The 26,746-nt window shown below is 48.3% G+C and overlaps 1 protein-coding gene across 26 annotated transcripts in view; it reads left to right on the forward strand.

The window, feature by feature from the left end:
- The window catches only part of mapkap1 (MAPK associated protein 1), a 144,727-nt gene that overhangs the window by 50,953 nt on the left and 67,028 nt on the right, over positions 1-26,746 (forward strand). For all 26 annotated transcript variants that reach the window (XR_008142564.1, XR_008142544.1, XR_008142541.1 and 23 more), the window contains one exon: positions 17,674-17,783. Coding sequence is in view for 1 of the 26 variants with exons in the window: in XM_052525087.1 (XP_052381047.1) it covers positions 17,674-17,783 (110 nt within the window). In the remaining 25 variants the exon portion in view is untranslated. The remainder of the gene's footprint in view (positions 1-17,673; positions 17,784-26,746) is intronic.

A 26,746-nucleotide genomic window follows, 5' to 3' on the forward strand; every position in this document is an offset into this window, starting at 1 on the left:
AACAGTTTACCCCCAGTTTGAACAGTTTACCCCCAGTTTGAACAGTTTACCCTCAGTTTGAACACTTTACCCTCAGTTAGAACAGTTTACCCCCCAGTTAGAACAGTTTACCCCCCGTTAGAACAGTTTACCCCCAGTTAGAGCAGTTTACCCTCAGTTAGAACAGTTTACCCCCAGTTGGAGCAGTTTACCCCCAGTTGGAGCAGTTTACCCCCAGTTGGAGCAGTTTACCCCCAGTTGGAGCAGTTTACCCCCAGTTGGAGCATTTTACCCCCAGTTGGAGCATTTTACCCCCAGTTGGAGCATTTTACCCCCAGTTGGATCAGTTTACCCCCAGTTTGAACAGTTTACCCCCAGTTTGAACAGTTTACGCCCAGTTTGAACAGTTTACCCTCAGTTAGAACAGTTTACCCCCCCCAGTTTGAACAGTTTACCCCCAGTTAGAACAGTTTACCCCCAGTTAGAACAGTTTACCCCCAATTTGAACAGTTTACCCACAGTTTGAACAGTTTACCCACAGTTTGAACAGTTTACCCCCAGTTTGAACAGTTTACCCCCAGTTTGAACAGTTTACCCCCAGTTTGAACAGTTTACCCTCAGTTAGAACAGTTTACCCCCAGTTAGAACAGTTTACCCCCAGTTAGAACAGTTTACCCCCAGTTAGAACAGTTTACCCCCAGTTAGAACAGTTTACCCCCAGTTCGAACAGTTTACCCCCAGTTAGAACAGTTTACCCCCAGTTAGAACAGTTTACCCCCAGTTAGAACAGTTTACCCTCAGTTAGAACAGTTTACCCTCAGTTAGAACAGTTCACCCCCCCAGTTAGAACAGAGTACCCCCCTTTGAGCGGTTTACCCCCCTTTGAGCGGTTTACTCCCCTTTGAGCGGTTTACCCCCCTTTGAGCGGTTTACCCCCTTTGAGCGGTTTACCCCCAGTTGGAGCGGTTTACCCCCAGTTGGAGCAGTTTACCCCCCTTTGAGCAGTTTACCCCCCTTTGAGCAGTTTACCCCCAGTTGGAGCAGTTTACCCCCAGTTTGAACAGTTTACCCCCAGTTTGAACAGTTTACCCCCAGTTTGAACAGTTTACCCCCAGTTTGAACAGCTTACCCTCAGTTTGAACAGTTTACCCTCAGTTAGAACAGTTTACCCCCCAGTTAGAACAGTTTACCCCCCAGTTAGAACAGTTTACCCCCAGTTAGAACAGTTTACCCCCAGTTAGAACAGTTTACCCCTAGTTTGAACAGTTTACCCCCAGTTTGAACAGTTTACCCCCAGTTTGAACAGTTTACCCTCAGTTAGAACAGTTTACCCCCCAGTTAGAACAGTTTACCCCCGTTAGAACAGTTTAGCCCCAGTTTGAACAGTTTACCCCCAGTTTGAACAGTTTACCCCCAGTTTGAACAGTTTACCCCCAGTTTGAACAGTTTACCCCCAGTTTGAACAGTTTACCCCCAGTTTGAACAGTTTACCCCCAGTTAGAACCGTTTACCCTCAGTTAGAACAGTTTACCCCGAGTTAGAACAGTTTACCCCCAGTTAGAACAGTTTACCCCCAGTTAGAACAGTTTACCCTCAGTTAGAACAGTTTACCCTCAGTTAGAACAGTTTACCCCAAGTTAGAACAGTTTACCCCCAGTTAGAACAGAGTACCCCCTTTGAGCAGTTTACCCCCTTTGAGCAGTTTACCCCCTTTGAGCGGTTTACCCCCCTTTGAGCGGTTTACCCCCCTTTGAGCGGTTTACCCCCAGTTGGAGCAGTTTACCCCCAGTTGGAGCAGTTTACCCCCCTTTGAGCAGTTTACCCCCCTTTGAGCAGTTTACCCCCCTTTGAGCAGTTTACCCCCTTTGATCAGTTTACCCCCTTTGAGCAGTGTACCCCCCCTTTGAGCAGTTTACCCCCAGTTTGAACAGTTTACCCCAGTTTGAACAGTTTACCCCAGTTTGAACAGTTTACCCCCAGTTTGAACAGTTTACCCCCAGTTTGAACAGTTTACCCTCAGTTTGAACACTTTACCCTCAGTTAGAACAGTTTACCCCCCAGTTAGAACAGTTTACCCCCCCAGTTAGAGCAGTTTACCCTCAGTTAGAACAGTTTACCCCCAGTTGGAGCAGTTTACCCCCAGTTGGAGCAGTTTACCCCCAGTTGGAGCAGTTTACCCCCAGTTGGAGCATTTTACCCCCAGTTGGAGCATTTTACCCCCAGTTGGATCAGTTTACCCCCAGTTTGAACAGTTTACCCCAGTTTGAACAGTTTACGCCCAGTTTGAACAGTTTACCCTCAGTTAGAACAGTTTACCCCCCAGTTTGAACAGTTTACCCCCAGTTAGAACAGTTTACCCCCAGTTAGAACAGTTTACCCCCAGTTTGAACAGTTTACCCCCAGTTTGAACAGTTTACCCCCAGTTTGAACAGTTTACCCCCAGTTTGAACAGTTTACCCCAGTTAGAACAGTTTACCCCCAGTTAGAACAGTTTACCCCCAGTTAGAACAGTTTACCCTCAGTTAGAACAGTTTACCCCAAGTTAGAACAGTTTACCCCCCCCAGTTAGAACAGAGTACCCCCCTTTGAGCAGTTTACCCCTTTGAGCAGTTTACCCCCTTTGAGCGGTTCACCCCCTTTGAGCGGTTTACCCCCCTTTGAGCGGTTTACCCCCAGTTGGAGCAGTTTACCCCCAGTTGGAGCAGTTTACCCCCTTTGAGCAGTTTACCCCCTTTGAGCAGTTTACCCCCTTTGAGCAGTTTACCCCCTTTGAGCAGTTTACCCCCTTTGAGCAGTTTACCCCCCCTTTGAGCAGTTTACCCCCAGTTTGAACAGTTTACCCCCAGTTTGAACAGTTTACCCCCAGTTTGAGCAGTTTACCCTCAGTTTGAACACTTTACCCCCAGTTAGAACAGTTTACCCCCCCCCCAGTTAGAACAGTTTACCCCCAGTTAGAGCAGTTTACCCCCAGTTGGAGCAGTTTACCCCCAGTTGGAGCAGTTTACCCCCAGTTGGAGCAGTTTACCCCCAGTTGGAGCAGTTTCCCCCCAGTTGGAGCAGTTTACCCCCAGTTGGAGCATTTTACCCCCAGTTGGAGCAGTTTACCCCCAGTTTGAACAGTTTACCCCCAGTTTGAACAGTTTACGCCCAGTTTGAACAGTTTACCCTCAGTTAGAACAGTTTACCCCCCCCCCAGTTTGAACAGTTTACCCCCAGTTAGAACAGTTTACCCCCAGTTAGAACAGTTTACCCCAGTTAGAACAGTTTACCCCCAGTTGGAGCAGTTTACCCCCAGTTGGAGCAGTTTACCCCCAGTTGGAGCAGTTTACGCCCAGTTGGAGCAGTTTACCCCCAGTTGGAGCATTTTACCCCCAGTTGGAGCAGTTTACCCCCAGTTTGAACAGTTTACCCCCAGTTTGAACAGTTTACGCCCAGTTTGAACAGTTTACCCTCAGTTAGAACAGTTTACCCCCCCGTTTGAACAGTTTACCCCCAGTTAGAACAGTTTACCCCCAGTTAGAACAGTTTACCCCAGTTAGAACAGTTTACCCCCAGTTGGAGCAGTTTACGCCCAGTTGGAGCAGTTTACCCCCAGTTGGAGCATTTTACCCCCAGTTGGAGCAGTTTACCCCCAGTTTGAACAGTTTACCCCCAGTTTGAACAGTTTACCCCCAGTTTGAACAGTTTACCCCCAGTTTGAACAGTTTACCCCCAGTTTGAACAGTTTACCCCCAGTTTGAACAGTTTACCCTCAGTTTGAACAGTTTACCCCCAGTTAGAACAGTTTACCCCAGTTAGAACAGTTTACCCCCAGTTAGAACAGTTTACCCCCAGTTAGAACAGTTTACCCCAGTTAGAACAGTTTACCCCCAGTTGGAGCAGTTTACCCCCAGTTGGAGCAGTTTACGCCCAGTTGGAGCAGTTTACCCCCAGTTGGAGCAGTTTACCCCCAGTTAGAACAGTTTACCCCAGTTAGAACAGTTTACCCCCAGTTGGAGCAGTTTACCCCCAGTTGGAGCAGTTTACCCCCAGTTGGAGCAGTTTACGCCCAGTTGGAGCAGTTTACCCCCAGTTGGAGCATTTTACCCCCAGTTGGAGCATTTTACCCCCAGTTGGAGCAGTTTACCCCCAGTTTGAACAGTTTACCCCCAGTTTGAACAGTTTACCCCCAGTTTGAACAGTTTACCCCCAGTTTGAACAGTTTACCCCCAGTTTGAACAGTTTACCCTCAGTTAGAACAGTTTACCCCCCAGTTTGAACAGTTTACCCCCAGTTAGAACAGTTTACCCCAGTTAGAACAGTTTACCCTCAGTTAGAACAGTTTACCCTCAGTTAGAACAGTTTACCCCCAGTTAGAACAGTTTACCCCCAGTTAGAACAGTTTACCCTCAGTTAGAACAGTTTACCCTCAGTTAGAACAGTTTACCCTCAGTTAGAACAGTTTATCCCCAGTTAGAACAGTTTACCCTCAGTTAGAACAGTTTACCCTCAGTTAGAACAGTTTACCCTCAGTTAGAACAGTTTACCCTCAGTTAGAACAGTTTACCCTCAGTTAGAACAGTTTATCCCCAGTTAGAACAGTTTACCCCAAGTTAGAACAGTTTACCCCCAGTTAGACCATAGTACCCCCCTTTGAGCGGTTTACCCCCAGTTGGAGCAGTTTACCCCCAGTTGGAGCAGTTTACCCCCAGTTGGAGCAGTTTACCCCCCTTTGAGCAGTTTACCCCCCTTTGAGCAGTTTACCCCCTTTGAGCAGTTTACCCCCCTTTGAGCAGTTTACCCCCATTTGGAGCGGTTTACCCCCATTTGGAGCGGTTTACCCCCAGTTGGAGCGGTTTACCCCCAGTTGGAGCAGTTTACCCTCAGTTAGAACAGTTTACCCCCATTTAGAACAGTTTACCCCCATTTAGAACAGTTTACCCCCATTTAGAACAGTTTACCCTCAGTTAGAACAGTTTACCCCCAGTTAGAACAGTTTACCCCCTCCCCCAGTTGGAACAGTTTACCCCCAGTTGGGAGTGGGGTGGGGATTCCAACGCTCTAACCACTAGGCTACGCTGGAGCAGTTTACCCCCCGGTTGGAGCAGATTACCCCCCGGTTGGAACAGTTTACCCCCCCAGTTGAACAGTTTACCCCCCGGTTGGAACAGTTTACCCCCCCGTTGGAACAATTTACCTCCAATTGGAACAGTTTACCCACCCCCCCTCCACACACACTCAATCTTAGGACCCACTGTGGTGTTGAACGCTGAGCTGTTCTCAATTAATAGCATTCTCACGTTGGTGTTCCTTTCATCCAGGTGGGAAAGGGCAGGGTGGAGTGCAATAGAGATTGCATCATCTGTGGATCTGTTGGGGCGCTATGCAAATTGGAGTGGGTCTAGGCTTTCTGGGATAATGGTGTTGATGTGAGCCATGACCAGTCTTTCAAAGCACTTCTTGGCTACAGACGTTAGTGCTACGGGTCTGTAGTTATTTAGGCAGGTTACCTTAGTGTTCTTGGGCACAGGGACTTTGTTGGTATTACAGACTCAGTCAGGGACAGGTTGAAAATGTCAGTGAAGACACTTGCCAGTTTGTCACCGCGTGCTCGGAGTTCACGTCCTGGTAATCCGTCTGGCCCCGCGGCCTTGTGACAAGCACATCACGTAAGGACAGCACTTACACAAATGACTGATGATTGGCTGAGAGAAATTGATGATGAAATGATTGTGGGGGCTGTCTTGTTTAGACTTCAATGTAGCTTTTGACATAATCGATCATAGTCTGCTGTTGTAAAAACTTATGTGTTACGGCTTTACACCCCCTGCTAAAACATATGTGTACGGCTTTACACCCCCTGCTAAAACATATGTGTTACGGCTTTACACCCCCTGCTAAAACATATGTGTTACGGCTTTACACCCCCTGCTAAAACATATGTGTACGGCTTTACACCCCCTGCTAAAACGTATGTGTACGGCTTTACACCCCCTGCTAAAACATATGTGTACGGCTTTACACCCCCTGCTAAAACATATGTGTTACGGCTTTACACCCCCTGCTAAAACATATGTGTACGGCTTTACACCCCCTGCTAAAACATATGTGTACGGCTTTACACCCCCTGCTAAAACATATGCGTTACGGCTTTACACCCCCTGCTAAAACGTATGCGTTACGGCTTTACACCCCCTGCTAAAACATATGTGTTACGGCTTTACACCCCCTGCTAAAACGTATGTGTACGGCTTTACACCCCCTGCTAAAACATATGTGTACGGCTTTACACCCCCTGCTAAAACGTATGTGTACGGCTTTACACCCCCTGCTAAAACGTATGTGTACGGCTTTACACCCCCTGCTAAAACGTATGCGTTACGGCTTTACACCCCCTGCTAAAACATATGTGTTACGTCTTTACACCCCCTGCTATAATGTGGATAAAGAGTTACTTGTCTAACAGAACACAGAGGGTGTTTTTTAATGGAAGCCTCTCAAATATAATCCAGTTAGAATCAGGAATTCTCCAGGGTAGCCGTTTGGGCCCCCTTTTTCAATTTTTACTAACGACATGCCACTGACTTTGAGTAAAGCCAGAGTGTCTATGTATGCGGATGACTCAACACTACACACGTCAGCTACTACAGCGACTGAAATGACTGCAACACTTAACAAAGAGCTGCAGTTAGTTTCAGAATGGGTGGCAAGGAATAAGTTAGACCTAAATATTTCTAAAACTCAAAGCATTGTATTTGGGATAAAACGTTCACTAAACCCTAAACCTCAACTAAATCTTGTAATAAATAATGTGGAAATTGATCAAGTTGAGATGACTATGCTTGGAGTAACCCTGGATTGTAAACTGTCATGGTCAAAACATATTGATACAGTAGTAGCTAATATGGGGAGAAGTCTGTCTATAATAAAGCACTGCTCTGCCTTCTTAACAACAGTATCAACAAGGCAGGTCCTACAGGCCCTAGTTTCTACCTTCTTAACAACACTATCAACAAGGCAGGTCCTACAGGCCCTAGTTTCTACCTTCTTAACAACACTATCAACAAGGCAGGTCCTACAGGCCCTAGTTTCTACCTTCTTAACAACACTATCAACAAGGCAGGTCCTACAGGCCCTAGTTTCTACCTTCTTAACAACACTATCAACAAGCAGGTCCTACAGGCCCTAGTTTCTACCTTCTTAACAACACTATCAACAAGGCAGGTCCTACAGGCCCTAGTTTCTACCTTCTTAACAACACTATCAACAAGGCAGGTCCTACAGGCCCTAGTTTCTACCTTCTTAACAACACTATCAACAAGGCAGGTCCTACAGGCCCTAGTTTCTACCTTCTTAACAACACTATAAACAAGCAGGTCCTACAGGCCCTAGTTTCTACCTTCTTAACAACACTATCAACAAGGCAGGTCCTACAGGCCCTAGTTTCTACCTTCTTAACAACACTATCAACAAGGCAGGTCCTACAGGCCCTAGTTTCTACCTTCTTAACAACACTATCAACAAGGCAGGTCCTACAGGCCCTAGTTTCTACCTTCTTAACAACACTATCAACAAGGCAGGTCCTACAGGCCCTAGTTTCTACCTTCTTAACAACACTATCAACAAGGCAGGTCCTACAGGCCCTAGTTTTGTCGCACCTTGACTACTGTTCAGTCGTTTGGTCAGGTGCCACAAAAAATTACTTAGGAAAATTGCAATTGGCTCTTCATCACTACTTTTATTTATGAGAGGTATTGACATGTTGAATGCACCGAGCTGTCTGTCTATACTACTGGCACACAGCTCAAACACCCATGCATATGCCACAAGAGGTCTCTTCACAGTCCCCAAGTCCAGAACAGACTATGGGAGGCACACAGTGCTATATAGAGCCATGACTACTTGGAACTCTATTCCACATCAAGTAACTGACGCAAAAAAAAACAGATTAAAAAACACCTTATGGAACAATGGGGACTGTGAAGCAACACAAACAGGCCCATACACATACTCACACACACACACATGATAACATACACACTATACTAGATACACATGGATTTAGTACTGTAGATATGTGGTAGTGGTGGAGTTGGGGCCTGAGGGCACACAGTGTGCTGTGAATGTACTGTAATTTTGAAAAAAATTGTATAAACTGCCCTAATTTCGCTGGACCCCAGAAAGAGTAGCTGCTGCTTTGGCATGGGGATCCATAATAAATACAAATGTTAACCTGTCTTAAGGTCTTACATCGGCTACGGAGAGCGTGATCACACGGTCGTCCGGAACAGCTGATGCTCTCATGCATGCTTCAGTGTTGCTTACCTCGAAGCGAGCATATAAGTAGTTTAGCTCGTCTGGTAGGCTTGTGACACTGGGCTGCTCGCAGTTGTTGTGCTTCCTTGTTGTCTGTAATCGTTTGCATGCGAGCGTTGGAGCCGGTGTCGTACGATTCAATCTTAGTCCTGTATTGACACTTTGCCTGTTTGATCGTTCGTCTGAGGGCATAGTGGGATTTCTTATAAGTGTCCGGGTTTGAGTCCCGCTCCCTTTAGCTCAGTGCAGATGTTGTAATCCATGGCTTCTGGTTTGGGGTCTGTACGTGCAGACACTGTGGGGACGACGTCATCGATGAGCTTATTGATGAAGCCAGTGACTGATATAGTGTACTCCTCAATGCCATCGGAATAATCCCGGAACATATTCCAGTCTGTGATAGCAAAGCAGTCCTGTAGCTTATCATCTTCATCTGACCACTTTTTTTAAAGACCTAGTCGCTGGTGATTCCTGCTTGTATTTTGACTTGTAAGCAGGAATCAGGAGGATAGAATTACGGTCAGATTTGCCAAATGGAGAGCGAGGGAGAGCTTTGTACGCGTCTGTGTGTGGAGTAAAGGTTTATCTAGAGTTTTTTTTTCTTCTTCTGGTTGCACATTTAACATGCTGGTAGAAATGAGGTAAAATAGATTTAAGTTTCCCTGCATTAAAATCCCCGGCCACTAGGAGCGCCGTCTTAGTGCCAGCATCGATTTGTGGTGGTAAATAGACAGCTTTGAAAAATATTGATGAAAACTCTCTTGGTAAATAGTGTGGTCTACAGCTTATCATGAAATACTCTACCTCAGGCGAGCAAAACCTCAAGACTTCATTAATATTAGATTTCGTGCACCAGCTGTTGTTTACAAATAGACCCAGAACGCCACCCCTTGTCTTACCGCTGTTCTATCTTGCTGATGCAGCGTAAACCCCGCCAGCTGTATGTTATCCATGTTGTCGTTCAGCCAAGACTTGGAGAAACACAAGATATTCGTTTTTAATGTCCCAATGGTAGGATATTCGTGATTGTAGTTCATCTATTTTGTTATCCAATGATTGTACGTTGGCTAATAGGACTGATGGTAGAGTCAGATTACCAACTCACTGTCGGATCCTTACAAGGCACCCCAAACTACTTCCCTGATATCTCCATCTCTTTCTCCTGCGAATGACGAGGATGAGGGCCTTGACGGGTGTCCGACTCGTTAAAGAAAAAAATCTTTGTCTAGTACGGGGCGAGTAATCGCTGTCCTGATATCCAGAAGCTCTTTGTCCAGTACGGGGCGAGTAATCGCTGTCCTGATATCCAGAAGCTCTTTGTCCAGTACGGGGCGAGTAATCGCTGTCCTGATATCCAGAAGCTCTTTGTCCAGTACGGGGCGAGTAATCGCTGTCCTGATATCCAGAAGCTCTTTGTCCAGTACGGGGCGAGTAATCGCTGTCCTGATATCCAGAAGCTCTTTGTCCAGTACGGGGCGAGTAATCGCTGTCCTGATATCCAGAAGCTCTTTGTCCAGTACGGGGCGAGTAATCGCTGTCCTGATATCCAGAAGCTCTTTGTCCAGTACGGTGCGAGTAATCGCTGTCCTGATATCCAGAAGCTCTTTGTCCAGTACGGGGCGAGTAATCGCTGTCCTGATATCCAGAAGCTCTTTGTCCAGTACGGGGCGAGTAATCGCTGTCCTGATATCCAGAAGCTCTTTGTCTAATCCGGGGCGAGTAATCACTGTCCCGATATCCAGAAGCTCTTTGTCGAATCCGAGGTGAGTAATCGCTGTCCTGATATCCAGAAGCTCTTTGTCTAATCCGAGGTGAGTAATCGCTGTCCTGATATCCAGAAGCTCTTTGTCTAATCCGAGGTGAGTAATCGCTGTCCTGATATCCAGAAACTCTTTGTCCAGTACGGGGCGAGTAATCGCTGTCCTGATATCCAGAAGCTCTTTGTCTAATCCGGGGCGAGTAATCACTGTCCCGATATCCAGAAGCTCTTTGTCTAATCCGAGGTGAGTAATCGCTGTCCTGATATCCAGAAGCTCTTTGTCTAATCCGAGGTGAGTAATCGCTGTCCTGATATCCAGAAGCTCTTTGTCTAATCCGAGGTGAGTAATCGCTGTCCTGATATCCAGAAACTCTTTGTCTAATCCGAGGTGAGTAATCGCTGTCCTGATATCCAGAAGCTCTTTGTCCAGTACGGGGCGAGTAATCGCTGTCCTGATATCCAGAAGCTATTTTATGTCATAAGAGATGATGGCAGAAACATTATTGCACAAAATAATTGACAAATAACGCGAAAAAACCCACACACATTAGCACAATTGGTTAAGAGCCCGTAAAACGGCAGCCATCTCCTCCGGCGTGCCCAGTTAGAGCAGTTTCCCCCAGTTAAAGCAGTTTTTTCCTGTGTTGTGTCCAGGGACTGTACTCTAATCAGTTTGTTGTGTTAATTTATCGGAGAGAGCTTTTTAAGGAGCTCCTATTCATTTTAATTGCTAATCGGGTTTGGAGAGGCTGCCTCTGCCAGGGAGAAGTTGGCACTCGATGATGGCCAGAGACTCAGGCTGTGTGTGTGTGTCTTTCTGGGGCCTTGTTTGTGTATACAAGTGTTAAGTGTGTGTGTTGGTAAATGTGTGTGTGTGTGTTATAGTTTAAATCACAGAGCCCCCCTGGTTGTGCTTTACAGACATGCACTCCTGTATATTACCATTGGGCCTGGGCCCAAAAAGCCTGCTCTTTATCCACTGATTCCCCCATAGGGCCTCTTTAAGCGCTCCGTCTGATGGCTAGACTAGCTGGACCCTTTAAAGAGCCACAGAACACGCTGATTGCCATGTCTGTTTTTCTGTTGCTCATTAGAAATATGAGATTTCAGTCTTGGAAGTGTGTTTCCTGACTGAGTCAGCATTTGGTTAATGTTTGTACCCCATGAGCCGATTTCGCTTCTTAAAATCCCCAGAATTAATCTAAGATAAGATAATAATCTGTAATTTATTGATGTTTTTGCTGAGGATGTTTTAGTTGATCAATTTTACATCTAAAAAGGTGTTTGGTGCAGTATTTCTGTAGTAAAACAATGAGCAAAGTGTTGTCTTATGTAAACAAATTCGGAGCTGCTGGGTAGGTCTGTCTCACTGTTTATGCTATTGGATTGATAACAATCGCTGCAGCTGTGCACCCCATGTTAGTTGTGGCTAGGCTAGGCTAGCTGGGCCCTGTAAACGCTCCATATTCGGCCCATGTGACAAGCAGAATTTGATTTGATCTGGTGGCAAGGCTAGCTGGGCACTTTAAGCACCTGGTCTGGTGGCTAGGCTAGTCTAGCTGGGCACTTTAAGCGCTTCGTCTGGTGGCTAGGCTAGCTGGGCCCTTTAAGCGCTTTGTTTGGTGGCTTGGCTGGCTACACTGGCTAGGCTAACTGGGCCCTTTTAATCGCTTTGACTGGTGGCTAGCTGGGCTCTTTAATCACTTCATCTGGTGGCAGGCTAAACCCAAGCTTCAAGCTTGGCTCTGAATCGTTGCACTGGTTGAGGAGTAAAGCAGTGAGGGATGCTGAGCCCTGTCTATGGAGTGTGAAGGGAATGAAAGTTTGGCATGGTGTGAATAGGAATGGATCTCTTGTCTCAGTACATGGAGCTGTGAGGGTTCAGTACGCGCCACTCTGGGCCTGGCCCCATCCCTGCTAGGGTGAGGTACGTCAAAGACCCTATTTATTTTTTAAATCACAATAAATAAGATGACATGGACAGGTGGGCAAGAAAGAGGGCCAAGGTGAGAAGGGGAGACTTCCAGACTGACCTGAAGGCTGGACTGTGGTCAGCAAGAAGACCTCTGACCACACAACCAAGGCCAGCCAGCCAGTTGCTGAAGTTGGAAGGCTCAACCTTAGGAAGAGGACAGGCCCAGGCAGATAGCAGGGGACTCTTCTGTCCAGACCTGTCTGAAACCTGGGCGTATGGACTGTTCTGTCTAGACCTGATTGAATCCAGGACGGATGGACTGTTCTGTCTAGACCTGATTGAATCCAGGACGGATGGACTGTTCTGTCTAGACCTGATTGAATCAAGGACGGATGGACTGTTCTGTCTAGATCTGATTGAATCCAGGACGGATGGACTGTTCTGTCTAGACCTGATTGAATCCAGGACGGATGGACTGTTCTGTCTAGATCTGATTGAATCCAGGACGGATGGACTGTTCTGTCTAGACCTGATTGAATCCAGGACGGATGGACTGTTCTGTCTAGACCTGATTGAATCCAGGACGGATGGACTGTTCTGTCCAGACCTGATTGAATCCAGGACAGATGGACTGTTCTGTCCAGACCTGACTGAAACAAACCAGGACAGATGGATACATCTCTCACAGCTGGCCGCGACCTGGAGACCCATGGGGCAGCACACAATTGGCCCAGCGCTGTCCAGTTTAGGGGAGGGTTTGGCCTTCACTCTGTGGCGGCCCGGGCGCATGGACGCCATGTGTACGGCGTTTCCTCCGACACATTGGTGCGGCTGGCTTCCGGTTTAAGCAGGCATTGTGTCAAGAAGCAGTGCGGCTTGGCCGAGTCGTGTTTCGGAGGACTCACGGCTCTCGTCCTTGCAGCGATGGGACAAGACTGTAAACTACCAATTGGAAACCACGAAATTGGGGAGAAAAAGGGGTAAAAAAATGTATAAAATACTTAACACATTCTTATTTACAATGATGGCCTACCCTGTCCAAACACGGACAACGCTGGGCCAATTGTGCTCCGCCCTATGAGACTCCCAATAACAACCAGTTGTGATACAGACCAGGATCGAACCAGCGTCTGTAGTGACGCCTCTAGCACTGATATGCAGTGCCTTAGACCGCTGCTCCACTCGGGGGCCCACTGAGATGCAGTGTCTAAGACCTCTGCTCCACTTGGTAGCCCACTGAGATGCAGTGCCTTAGACCTCTGCTCCAATCTGGAGCCCACTGAGATGCAGTGCCTTAGACAGTTGCTCCACTCTGGAGCCCACTGAGATGCAGTGCCTTAGACAGTTGCTCCACTCTGGAGCACACTGAGATGCAGTGCCTTAGACTGCTGCTCCACTCGGGGGCCCACTGAGAGGCAGTGTCTTAGACCGCTGCTCCACTCGGGGGCCCACTGAGATGCAGTGTCTTAGACCGCTGCTCCACTCGGGGGCCCACTGAGATGCAGTGTCTTAGACCTCTGCTCCACTCTGGAGCCCACTGAGATGCAGTGCCTTAGACAGTTGCTCCACTCTGGAGCCCACTGAGATGCAGTGCCTTAGACAGTTGCTCCACTCTGGAGCCCACTGAGATGCAGTGCCTTAGACTGCTGCTCCACTCGGGGGCCCACTGAGATGCAGTGTCTTAGACCGCTGCTCCACTCGGGGGCCCACTGAGATGCAGTGTCTTAGACCGCTGCTCCACTCGGGGGCCCACTGAGATGCAGTGTCTTAGACCTCTGCTCCACTCTGGAGCCCACTGAGATGTAGTGTCTTACAGCGCTGCTCCACTCTGGAGCCCACTGAGATGCAGTGTCTTAGACCTCTGCTCCACTCTGGAGCCCACTGAGATGCAGTGTCTTACAGCGCTACTCCACTCTGGAGCCCCCTGAGATGCAGTGTCTTAGACCGCTGCTCCACTCGGGGGCCCACTGAGATGCAGTGTCTTAGACCTCTGCTCCACTCGGGGGCCCACTGAGATGCAGTGTCTTAGACCTCTGCTCCACTCGGAAGCCCACTGAGATGCAGGACCTTAGACCGCTGCTCCACTCGGGGGCCCACTGAGATGCAGTGTCTTAGACCGCTGCTCCACTCTGGAGCCCACTGAGATGCAGTGTCTTACAGCGCTGCTCCACTCTGGAGCCCACTAAGATGCAGTGTCTTAGACCTCTGCTCCACTCTGGAGCCCACTGAGATGCAGTGTCTTACAGCGCTGCTCCACTCTGGAGCCCACTGAGATGCAGTGTCTTAGACCGCTGCTCCACTCGGGGGCCCACTGAGATGCAGTGTCTTAGACCTCTGCTCCACTCGGGGGCCCACTGAGATGCAGTGTCTTAGACCTCTGCTCCACTCGGAAGCACACTGAGATGCAGGACCTTAGACCGCTGCTCCACTCGGGGGCCCACTGAGATGCAGTGTCTTAGACCTCTGCTCCACTCTGGAGCCCACTGAGATGCAGTGCCTTAGACCTCTGCTCCACTCTGGAGCCCACTGAGATGCAGTGTCTTAGACCTCTGCTCCACTCTGGAGCCCACTGAGATGCAGTGCCTTAGACCTCTGCTCCACTCGGTAGCCCACTTAGATGCAGTGTCTTAGACCTCTGCTCCACTCGGAAGCCCACTGAGATGCAGTGCCTTAGACCTCTGCTCCACTCTGGGGCCCACTGAGATGCAGTGTCTTAGACCTCTGCTCCACTCTGGGGCCCACTGAGATGCAGTGTCTTACAGCGCTGCTCCACTCTGGAGCCCACTGAGATGCAGTGTCTTAGACCTCTGCTCCACTCTGGAGCCCACTGAGATGCAGTGTCTTACAGCGCTGCTCCACTCTGGAGCCCCCTGAGATGCAGTGTCTTAGACCGCTGCTCCACTCGGGAGCCCACTGAGATGCAGTGTCTTAGACCTCTGCTCCACTCTGGAGCCCACTGAGATGCAGTGTCTTAGACCGCTGCTCCACTCGGGAGCCCACTGAGATGCAGTGTCTTAGACCTCTGCTCCACTCTGGGGCCCACTGAGATGCAGTGTCTTAGACCGCTGCTCCACTCGGGGGCCCACTGAGATGCAGTGTCTTAGACCGCTGCTCCACTCGGGGGCCCACTGAGATGCAGTGTCTTAGACCGCTGCTCCACTCGGGGGCCCACTGAGATGCAGTGTCTTAGACCTCTGCTCCACTCGGGGGCCCACTGAGATGCAGTGTCTTAGACCTCTGCTCCACTCGGAAGCACACTGAGATGCAGGACCTTAGACCGCTGCTCCACTCGGGGGCCCACTGAGATGCAGTGTCTTAGACCTCTGCTCCACTCTGGAGCCCACTGAGATGCAGTGCCTTAGACCGCTGCTCCACTCGGGAGCCCACTGAGATGCAGTGTCTTAGACCTCTGCTCCACTCTGGGGCCCACTGAGATGCAGTGTCTTAGACCGCTGCTCCACTCGGGGGCCCACTGAAATGCAGTGTCTTAGACCGCTGCTCCACTCGGGGGCCCACTGAGATGCAGTGTCTTAGACCGCTGCTCCACTCGGGGGCCCACTGAGATGCAGTGTCTTAGACCTCTGCTCCACTCTGGAGCCCACTGAGATGCAGTGTCTTACAGCGCTGCTCCACTCTGGAGCCCCCTGAGATGCAGTGTCTTAGACCGCTGCTCCACTCGGGAGCCCACTGAGATGCAGTGTCTTAGACCTCTGCTCCACTCTGGAGCCCACTGAGATGCAGTGCCTTAGATCTCTGCTCCACTCGGTAGCCCACTTAGATGCAGTGTCTTAGACCGCTGCTCCACTCGGGAGCCCACTGAGATGCAGTGTCTTAGACCGCTGCTCCACTCGGGGGCCCACTGAGATGCAGTGTCTTAGACCGCTGCTCCACTCGGGGGCCCACTGAGATGCAGTGTCTTAGACCGCTGCTCCACTCGGGGGCCCACTGAGATGCAGTGTCTTAGACCGCTGCTCCACTCGGGGGCCCACTGAGATGCAGTGTCTTAGACCTCTGCTCCACTCGGGGGCCCACTGAGATGCAGTGTCTTAGACCGCTGCTCCACTCGGGGGCCCACTGAGATGCAGTGTCTTAGACCGCTGCTCCACTCGGGGGCCCACTGAGATGCAGTGTCTTAGACCTCTGCTCCACTCGGGGGCCCACTGAGATGCAGTGTCTTAGACCTCTGCTCCACTCGGGGGCCCACTGAGATGCAGTGCCTTAGACCTCTGCTCCACTCGGGAGCCCACTGAGATGCAGTGCCTCAGACCTCTGCTCCACTCGGGAGCCTTAATGTTGTCTAGTTTTCCGTGTTCCATTTTGTTGGTTGAACTTTGTGCACTTTGTTTTATGCTGACTTTATACCACTTTAAATCTTTCCCTTTGCATCGTTTCCACTTCATCATATACGTTTAGGATGGTGACGCATTCCGATTCACTCAGAGCAGTAGCAGGTTAACCTTCCTGAATTTACTACTGTGATTGTTATGACGTAATACCCTCATGTGTTATTGGGTTATGACACGGCATCTGCATGATTGATGGATAGTGGAAAAACAAATCTGCGCAGGCCTTATCCAATAGGACAAGGGTTTTCTTTTGACTAAACTGTTTTGGTTTGAGACCGCTTCCCACTCGCATGCTTTAATGGCATCATAAATAGCGCTCCTATCTTTTGAAAGTGCCTAAAATGAAGTGCTCCAAGCGGTGCTAGTAAATAAGTGTGCTATTGGCCCTAACAATCCGATAAATGCGACTTGACGCTTTTAGGATAACGAATCAGGTGTTTGTGTCCCAGAGTCAACTGGAGAGAGCCTACTGATATTTGTTTCACTTCTGCTGAGGCGGGCGCTTTGTTGTCACTGTGTCTGCAGATGTATTATTTCTTTACTTGTATAACTAATATCTCTCTCTCTCTCTCCCCCTCTCTCCCCCTCCCTCTCTCTCCCCCTCTCACCCCCTCCCTCTCTCTCCCCTCTCTCCCCCTCCCTCTCTCTCCCCCTCTCTCCCCTCCCTCTCTCTCCCCCTCTCACCCCCTCCCTCTCTCTCCCCCTCTCTCCACCTCCCTCTCTTTCCCCCTCTGTCTCTGTCTCTCCCCCTCCTCCTCTGTCACTCCCTCTGTCCCACTCCCCCCCTCTGTCTCTCTCTCTGTCCCCCCTCTGTCTCTCTCTCTCTCTCTCTCCCCCTCCATCTCCCATCTCTCTCCCTCCCCCTCTCTCTCTTTCCCCTCCCCCTCTCTCTCTTTCCCCTCCCCCTCTCTCTCTCTCCCCCTCCGTCTCTCTCTCTCCCCTCTCTCTCTCTCCCCATCTCCCTCTCTCTCTCTCTCCCTCCCTCTCTCTCCCCCCTCCCTCTGTCTCTCTCTCTCTCCCCCTCGGTCTCTCTCTCTCTCTCACCCTCGGTCTCTCTCTCTCTCTCTCTCTGTCCCACTCTCTCTCCCCCTCCATCTCTCTCTCTCTGTCCCACTCTCTCTCCCCTCTCTCTCTCTCTCTGTCCCACTCTCTCTCCCTCTCTCTCTCTCTCTCTCTCTCTCTCTCTCACTCTCTCTCTCTCTGTCCCACTCTCTCTCCCCCTCCATCTCTCTCTCTCTGTCCCACTCTCTCTCCCCTCTCTCTCTCTCTCTCTCTCTCTCTCTCTCTCTCTCTCTCTCTCTCCCTCTCCCCCCCTCTCTCTCTCTCTCCCCCTCCGTCTCTGTCTCTCTCTCTCTCTCTCCTGTTTTTTTTTCCTACAGAAATGCTGTCCATGGTTTTTCTCTCATCCCAGTGGACAGCCTGAAGGTGACCATGAAGGAGATCCTGCAGAAGGCACTGAAGAAGAGGAAAGGCTCTCAGAAAGGCTCTGGTATGGGTGGCGTAGATGCTTTATTACATGCTTATAGAAATCCTATTAACCCCGTTGTGAAGCACCCAAACAATGAAAGTAGCATGTGTTCGTAAGTAGTGTGCTTCATATATTTGAGTGTGCGCGTGCATGCACAAGTGTGTGTACTTGAATTTGCCCTCCCCTTATTTTGTTGCTGTCTTCACACAAAGCATTTCCACAACCCCCACCCCTCCAGAAAAACCATCAGGGTACGATCTCTGATAGCGCTGCCACACAGTGTTTAATTTGTCATGCCCAGATCACCTGGGGATCTGATAGCAACTGAGGTTTTAATACAAAAGTCAGACGGAACCGATCGCCTCTCCCAACGCCAGGACACAGATTAAGCTGGGGTGGGGCTGGCGCTTTCTCTCAACCCCCACCCACCACCCCCCACCCCCGCCTCCCAACCAGTGATAAAGGCCTGAAAGGGATCATGTCGGGAAGCAACGGAGGCACGGAGCACAGTAGAGAAGACAACACACAGCAGTCCACATACTGAGTGGAGAGAGCAGTCCACATACTGAGTGGAGAGAGCAGCCCACATACTGAGTGGAGAGAGCAGCCCACATACTGAGTGGAGAGGGCAGTCCACATACTGAGTGGAGAGAGCAGCCCACATACTGAGTGGAGAGAGCAGCCCACATACTGAGTGGAGAGGGCAGTCCACATACTGAGTGGAGAGAGCAGCCCACATACTGAGTGGAGAGAGCAGCCCACATACTGAGTGGAGAGAGCAGCCCACATACTGAGTGGAGAGAGCAGCCCACATACTGAGAGGAGAGAGCAGCCCACATACTGAGTGGAGAGGGCAGTCCACATACTGAGTGGAGAGAGCAGCCCACATACTGAGTGGAGAGAGCAGCCCACATACTGAGTGGAGAGAGCAGTTCCACCTACTGAGTGGAGAGGGCAGCCCACATACTGAGTGGAGAGAGCAGCCCACATACTGAGTGGAGAGAGCAGTTCCACCTACTGAGTGGAGAGAGCAGTTCACATACTGAGTGGAGAGAGCAGCCCACATACTGAGTGGAGAGAGCAGTTCCACCTACTGAGTGGAGAGGGCAGCCCACATACTGAGTGGAGAGAGCAGCCCACATACTGAGTGGAGAGAGCAGTCCACATACTGAGTGGAGAGAGCAGCCCACATACTGAGTGGAGAGGGCAGCCCCACCTACTGAGTGGAGAGAGCAGCCCACATACTGAGTGGAGAGGGCAGCCCCACCTACTGAGTGGAGAGAGCAGCCCACATACTGAGTGGAGAGAGCAGCCCACATACTGAGTGGAGAGAGCAGCCCACATACTGAGTGGAGAGAGCAGCCCACATACTGAGTGGAGAGAGCAGCCCACATACTGAGTGGAGAGAGCAGCCCACATACTGAGTGGAGAGAGCAGCCCACATACTGAGTGGAGAGAGCAGCCCACATACTGAGTGGAGAGAGCAGCCCACATACTGAGTGGAGAGAGCAGCCCACATACTGAGTGGAGAGAGCAGCCCACCTACTGAGTGGAGAGAGCAGCCCACATACTGAGTGGAGAGAGCAGCCCACATACTGAGTGGAGAGAGCAGCCCACATACTGAGTGGAGAGAGCAGTTCCACCTACTGAGTGGAGAGAGCAGCCCACCTACTGAGTGGAGAGGGCAGCCCCACCTACTGAGTGGAGAGAGCAGCCCACCTACTGAGTGGAGAGAGCAGCCCACCTACTGAGTAGAGAGAGCAGCCCACCTACTGAGTGGAGAGGGCAGCCCCACCTACTGAGTGGAGAGGGCAGCCCCACCTACTGAGTGGAGAGGGCAGCCCCACCTACTGAGTGGAGAGAGCAGCCCCACCTACTGAGTGGAGAGGGCAGCCCCACCTACTGAGTGGAGAGGACAGCCCCACCTACTGAGTGGAGAGAGCAGCCCCACCTACTGAGTGGAGAGGGCAGCCCCACCTACTGAGTGGAGAGAGCAGCCCCACCTACTGAGTGGAGAGGGCAGCCCCACCTACTGAGTGGAGAGAGCAGCCCAGCTACTGAGTGGAGAGGGCAGCCCCACCTACTGAGTGGAGAGAGCAGCCCAGCTACTGAGTGGAGAGGGCAGCCCCACCTACTGAGTGGAGAGAGCAGCCCAGCTACTGAGTGGAGAGGGCAGCCCCACCTACTGAGTGGAGAGAGCAGCCCAGCTACTGAGTGGAGAGAGCAGCCCAGCTACTGAGTGGAGAGAGGTGTGGAAGGGAGGAGGTCTATTCTCTCGTTGACCCCCCTCCGGCTTGTACTTCAACTGGCTGTCCCTTTTTTATCTGCCCCCACCTGATCACCAGCGTGCCCCCCCCCACCCCCCACCCCCCGTTCTAATGACCTCCTCCATCCTCCGTGGTTTGCTGTCACAACCACTGAAGACAATGTTTGATGATGATGATGATGATGATGGTGGCGATGATGGCGACGATCCCCTTAGACTGGACAAGGCCATGGCATGTCTGCCTATTTTCCTTTCTATTGCTTGAGACCTCAGCCTACTGTCTACCAGGGCCTAGAGTGATGAAGACATTAGCAATCCCCTAACTAGCTCCCTCAAACGGAGCTAACCTCTCCACAACACTAACCTTGCCAGTGGCTTGGTCCTACCCCTTTTTTGCTGTAGTGTTTGTTTTTGTTTTTTTCATTTTTTCTTGGGGATATCGTGTCCTTGCACCAAGACAACCATCTTGTTGTCTTTGTCTTCTCAGATTGGACCGAATTGGAGAATAAAAAAAATAAAAATAAATTGTATCCCAAAATGCAGTGCGACACAGCTATTAGTTGAAGTTAAAAGAAGAAGAAGTTTGTGTCTTGAACTTATACCCGATTATAAATGCAATTTGTGCTAAAAGCCTTCTTTAGGAATGTAATAGTATGCATAGCCTCTGGCTACTAAAAGCAGAGTTCCATTTAACTCTATGAAAATTGAATGAACCACTGTTCTCGGGACATGCTTTGCTAAGTGAGTTGAAGAGGATGTGCTTTTCCGATGACTTAATCTTTCATTTCAGCCCCCTGCTTCTAAAAAGCAGAAGAGCGTCTTGCTGTACCATTTCTACATTAATGTTTGTTTATTTAGATCTGTTTGTTGTTGTTGTTGTTGTTGATTATGAACCAATCTGTTTGTGTTAGAATTTGGACCTGAAGTATGGAGAGTGAAATACTGTTTTTGCAACACAACTTCCTTGCGTCGGCCACCTCTGTCCATAAGTGTTGTGGTGGTACAAATGTTAACACCTTCAAGCCCTCTTTCATTTAAAAAAAACTCCACCCTTTAGAAATGTCAAGTCCTAAGACCCCATTAGAGGTTTGGATATCACACCAATTCCATATACTCGTCTGAAAACATCTATCCTTTAGACTTGTATTCGTATACAGGTTGTAAATGGCAGATTTGGTCACTGATAAATCAGCAAAATTGGAAAGTGGCTGTACAGTAGCCTGCTATAAATGACGCCAGAGTTCAGGCTCTGCTCTTCACAGCTCTGTATGGGGGTTTGACTGGAAGATGTTCTGAACCTGAGCACTGTGTGACCAAGCAGTTGCCCCGAACTCACCTGCTAATTAGGCAACTTTGGCAAATGTTTTGTTGTCTGAGGGAGGGAAATGCTGTAAATTAGGCGACTCTATGTATTTTGAAAGATGAGACGTTGAGGATTATAATAAATACCGCTTTGATGTCATACAAACAAACCAAACACCTGTGAGTCCAAATGTGCACTTCACATTTCCATCTCATAAAACTGATGGAATATATAGTTCAACGTTTATGATCACTATGTTAGTTATACAGTTACCAGATGACATGGTGTTATACCCTGGGTCGTTCTGAACAGAATGAGTCTGTTTGTTGTACAGTTACCAGATGACATGACTTCATACCCTGGGTCGTTCTGAACAGAATGAGTCTGTTTGATGTACAGTTACCAGATGACATGGTGTTATACCCTGGGTCGTTCTGAACAGAATGAGTCTGTTTGTTGTACTGTTACCAGATGACATGACTTCATACCCTGGGTCGTTCTGAACAGAATGAGTCTGTTAGTTGTACTGTTACCAGATGACATGGTGTTATACCCTGGGTCGTTCTGAACAGAATGAGTCTGTTTGTTGTACTGTTACCAGATGACATGACTTCATACCCTGGGTCGTTCTGAACAGAATGAGTCTGTTAGTTGTACAGTTACCAGATGACATGGTGTTATACCCTGGGTCGTTCTGAACAGAATGAGTCTGTTTGTTGTACTGTTACCAGATGACATGACTTCATACCCTGGGTCGTTCTGAACAGAATGAGTCTGTTAGTTGTACAGTTACCAGATGACATGGTGTTATACCCTGGGTCGTTCTGAACAGAATGAGTCTGTTTGTTGTACTGTTACCAGATGACATGGTGTTATACCCTGGGTCGTTCTGAACAGAATGAGTCTGTTAGTTATACAGTTACCAGATGACATGCTGTCATACCCTGGGTCGTTCTGAACAGAATGAGTCTGTTTGTTGTACTGTTACCAGATGACATGGTGTTATACCCTGGGTCGTTCTGAACAGAATGAGTCTGTTAGTTGTACAGTTACCAGATGACATGGTGTTATACCCTGGGTCGTTCTGAACAGAATGAGTCTGTTAGTTGTACAGTTACCAGATGACATGGTGTTATACCCTGGGTCGTTCTGAACAGAATGAGTCTGTTTGTTGTACTGTTACCAGATGACATGACTTCATACCCTGGGTCGTTCTGAACAGAATGAGTCTGTTAGTTGTACAGTTACCAGATGACATGGTGTTATACCCTGGGTCGTTCTGAACAGAATGAGTCTGTTTGTTGTACTGTTACCAGATGACATGACTTCATACCCTGGGTCGTTCTGAACAGAATGAGTCTGTTTGTTGTACTGTTACCAGATGACATGACTTCATACCCTGGGTCGTTCTGAACAGAATGAGTCTGTTAGATGTACAGGTACCAGATGACATGACTTCATACCCTGGGTCGTTCTGAACAGAATGAGTCTGTTAGTTGTACAGTTACCAGATGACATGGTGTTATACCCTGGGTCGTTCTGAACAGAATGAGTCTGTTTGATGTACAGTTACCAGATGACATGGTGTCATACCTGGGTCGTTCTGAACAGAATGAGTCTGTTAGTTGTACAGTTACCAGATGACATGCTGTCATACCCTGGGTCGTTCTGAACAGAATGAGTCTGTTTGATGTACAGTTACCAGATGACATGGTGTTATACCCTGGGTCGTTCTGAACAGAATGAGTCTGTTTGTTGTACAGTTACCAGATGACATGGTGTTATACCCTGGGTCGTTCTGAACAGAATGAGTCTGTTTGATGTACCAGATGACATGGTGTTATACCCTGGGTCGTTCTGAACAGAATGAGTCTGTTAGATGTACCAGATGACATGGTGTTATACCCTGGGTCGTTCTGAACAGAATGAGTCTGTTTGATGTACAGTTACCAGATGACATGGTGTTATACCCTGGGTCGTTCTGAACAGAATGAGTCTGTTTGTTGTACAGTTACCAGATGACATGGTGTTATACCCCGGGTCGTTCAGAACAGAATGAGTCTGTTAGATGTACAGGTACCAGATGACATGACTTCATACCCTGGGTCGTTCAGAACAGAATGAGTCTGTTAGATGTACAGGTACCAGATGACATGACTTCATACCCTGGGTCGTTCTGAACAGAATGAGTCTGTTAGTTGTACAGTTACCAGATGACATGGTGTTATACCCTGGGTCGTTCTGAACAGAATGAGTCTGTTTGTTGTACAGTTACCAGATGACATGACTTCATACCCTGGGTCGTTCTGAACAGAATGAGTCTGTTAGTTGTACAGTTACCAGATGACATGGTGTTATACCCTGGGTCGTTCTGAACAGAATGAGTCTGTTAGTTGTACAGTTACCAGATGACATGACTTCATACCCTGGGTCGTTCTGAACAGAATGAGTCTGTTTGATGTACAGTTACCAGATGACATGGTGTTATACCCTGGGTCGTTCTGAACAGAATGAGTCTGTTTGATGTACAGTTACCAGATGACATGGTGTTATACCCTGGGTCGTTCTGAACAGAATGAGTCTGTTTGATGTACAGTTACCAGATGACATGGTGTTATACCCTGGGTCGTTCTGAACAGAATGAGTCTGTTTGATGTACAGTTACCAGATGACATGGTGTTATACCCTGGGCCGTTCTGAACAGAATGAGTCTGTTTGTTGTGTTGTGATAAATTCACTGTGGGACACGGCACCTGAATGCTCTCAGGTCCTTCTGTAGCTCAGTTGGTAGAGCATGGCGCTTGTAACGCCAGGGTAGTGGGTTCGATCCCCGGGACCACCCATACGTAGAATGTATGCACACATGACTGTAAGTCGCTTTGGATAAAAGCGTCTGCTAAATGGCATATATTATTATTATTATGACCTCTTTCTATGCTCATCAAAATTACAATCTGTTTCTCTGATAATGGGCCGTTTTTGGATTGAGTGAACAACAACAGTAATTGTGTGATGACGGGAATCCAGGGCTTCTGTTCAAAACAACTACAAGTGCGCTTGCTCTTGTTCCTCAACGGCAGAGCTTGGAGAGCTCAAATAAGCATTTTATTGTTGAAGAGTCTTCTTTGAGTCATAAAAACGCATTGAAATGACTTAGGAACTGTGCCCACTTTGGAGAGGTGTGTGTCCACTTGGAGACTCAGGTTAGTCCTCTCACTCAAACCCTTGTCATTTGTTTTGTCTTGTCTTATTTTACACCTACCCCACATTTATCATGCCACAATGTATCCAGAGGTTTTTCAAGTTTCGTTATTGACAAATGTAGCAAAAAGTACAAGTAAATGTAAAATGCACGTAAAATCAACCGAGTAATGTTTAGATTCAGTCTTGTGTCAGGGTAACTGTTGTCGTAAACTTTGGTCTAATAATTTTCCCATGATCTCCAAACTGTTCCCTACCATGCTTATGTATTTCATATTTCTTCTGTAAGAAACATTTTAATGGAGGCCAATGTGCTCACTGCTCATTGATTGTCTGTATTGTTATTGTTTTTAATGACCTACCCAGCCAGGGACTGTGGTTGAAAATTAGCCGGCTGGCTAAAACCGGCACTTTTACTAAAACGTTGATTAATGTGCCCTGTCCCTGTATAAATAAAATAAACTCAAACTCAAATCGATGGAGGCCAATTCCTATCAGTGTAAAGGGTTAAATAATTATGAATAAGCCAAAATAGCTGAAGTCCAATCACAGGCAAGATCATTTTGGTTGCCCCTCCCTCTCCCAGAAGTGAGCTCTTTTTTCAAACATTACATTACATTTACATTTAAGTAATTTAGCAGATGCTCTTATCCAGAGCGACCTCCCCCGTCCTAGACGTGAGCTCTTTTTTCAAACCTCCCCGTCCCAGATGTGAGCTCTTTTTTCAAACCTCCCCCTCCCAGACGTGAGCTCTTTTTTCAAACCTCCCCCTCCCAGACGTGAGCTCTTTTTTCAAACCTCCCCGTCCCAGACGTGAGCTCTTTTTTCAAACCTCCCCGTCCCAGACGTGAGCTCTTTTTTCAAACCTCTCCCTCCCAGACGACAGCTCTCTTTTCACCTCCCCGTCCCAGACGTGAGCTCTTTTTTCAAACCTCCCCCTCCCAGTCGTGAGGTCTTTTTTCAAACCTCCCCCTCCCAGACGTGAGCTCTTTTTTCAAACCTCTCCCTCCCAGACGACAGCTCTCTTTTCACCTCCCCCGTCCCAGACGTGAGCTCTTTTTTCAAACCTCCCCCTCCCAGTCGTGAGCTCTTTTTTCAAACCTCCCCCTCCCAGACGTGAGCTCTTTTTTCAAACCTCCCCCTCCCAGACGTGAGCTCTTTTTTCAAACCTCCCCCTCCCAGACGTGAGTTCTTTTTTCAAACCTCCCCCTCCCAGACGTGAACTCTTTTTTCCAAACCTCCCCTTCCCAGACGTGAGCTGTTTTATACCCACAGTATTAGTCATGTTTATACCCACAGTATTAGTCCTCTTTATACCCACAGTATTAGTCATCCTTTATACCCACAGTATTAGTCCTCTTTATACCCACAGTATTAGTCATCCTTATACCCACAGTATTAGTCCTCCTTTATACCCACAGTATTAGTCCTCTTTATACCCACAGTACGTGCTTCTACACCTGCATTGCTTGCTGTTTGGGGTTTTAGGCTGGGTTTCTGTACAGCACTTTGAGATATCAGCTGATGTACGAAGGGCTATATAAATACATTTGATTTGATTTATTAGTCATGTTTATACCCACAGTATTAGTCATGTTTATACCCACAGTATTAGTCCTCTTTATACCCACAGTATTAGTCCTCTTTATACCCACAGTATTAGTCCTCTTTATACCCACAGTATTAGTCATGTTTATACCCACAGTATTAGTCCTCTTTATACCCACAGTATAAGTCCTCTTTATACCCACAGTATTAGTCCTCTTTATACCCACAGTATTAGTCCTCTTTATACCCACAGTATTAGTCATGTTTATACCCACAGTATTAGTCCTCTTTATACCCACAGTATTAGTCCTCTTTATACCCACAGTATTAGTCATCTTTATACCCACAGTATTAGTCCTCCTTATACCCACAGTATTCGTCCTCTTTTTACCCCACATTATTAGTCCTCTTTTTACCCCACAGTATTAGTCCTCTTTTTACCCCACAGTATTAGTCCTCTTTATACCCACAGTATTAGTCCTCCTTATACCCACAGTATTAGTCCTCCTTTATACCCACAGTATTAGTCCTCTTTATACCCCAAAGTATTAGTCCTCTTTTATACCCACAGTATTAGTCCTCTTTATACCCACAGTATTAGTCATGTTTATACCCACAGTATTAGTCATGTTTATACCCACAGTATTAGTCCTCTTTATACCCACA

Source organism: Oncorhynchus keta, chromosome 9, assembly GCF_023373465.1.
Source record: "Oncorhynchus keta strain PuntledgeMale-10-30-2019 chromosome 9, Oket_V2, whole genome shotgun sequence".
Lineage (NCBI taxonomy): Eukaryota > Metazoa > Chordata > Actinopteri > Salmoniformes > Salmonidae > Oncorhynchus > Oncorhynchus keta.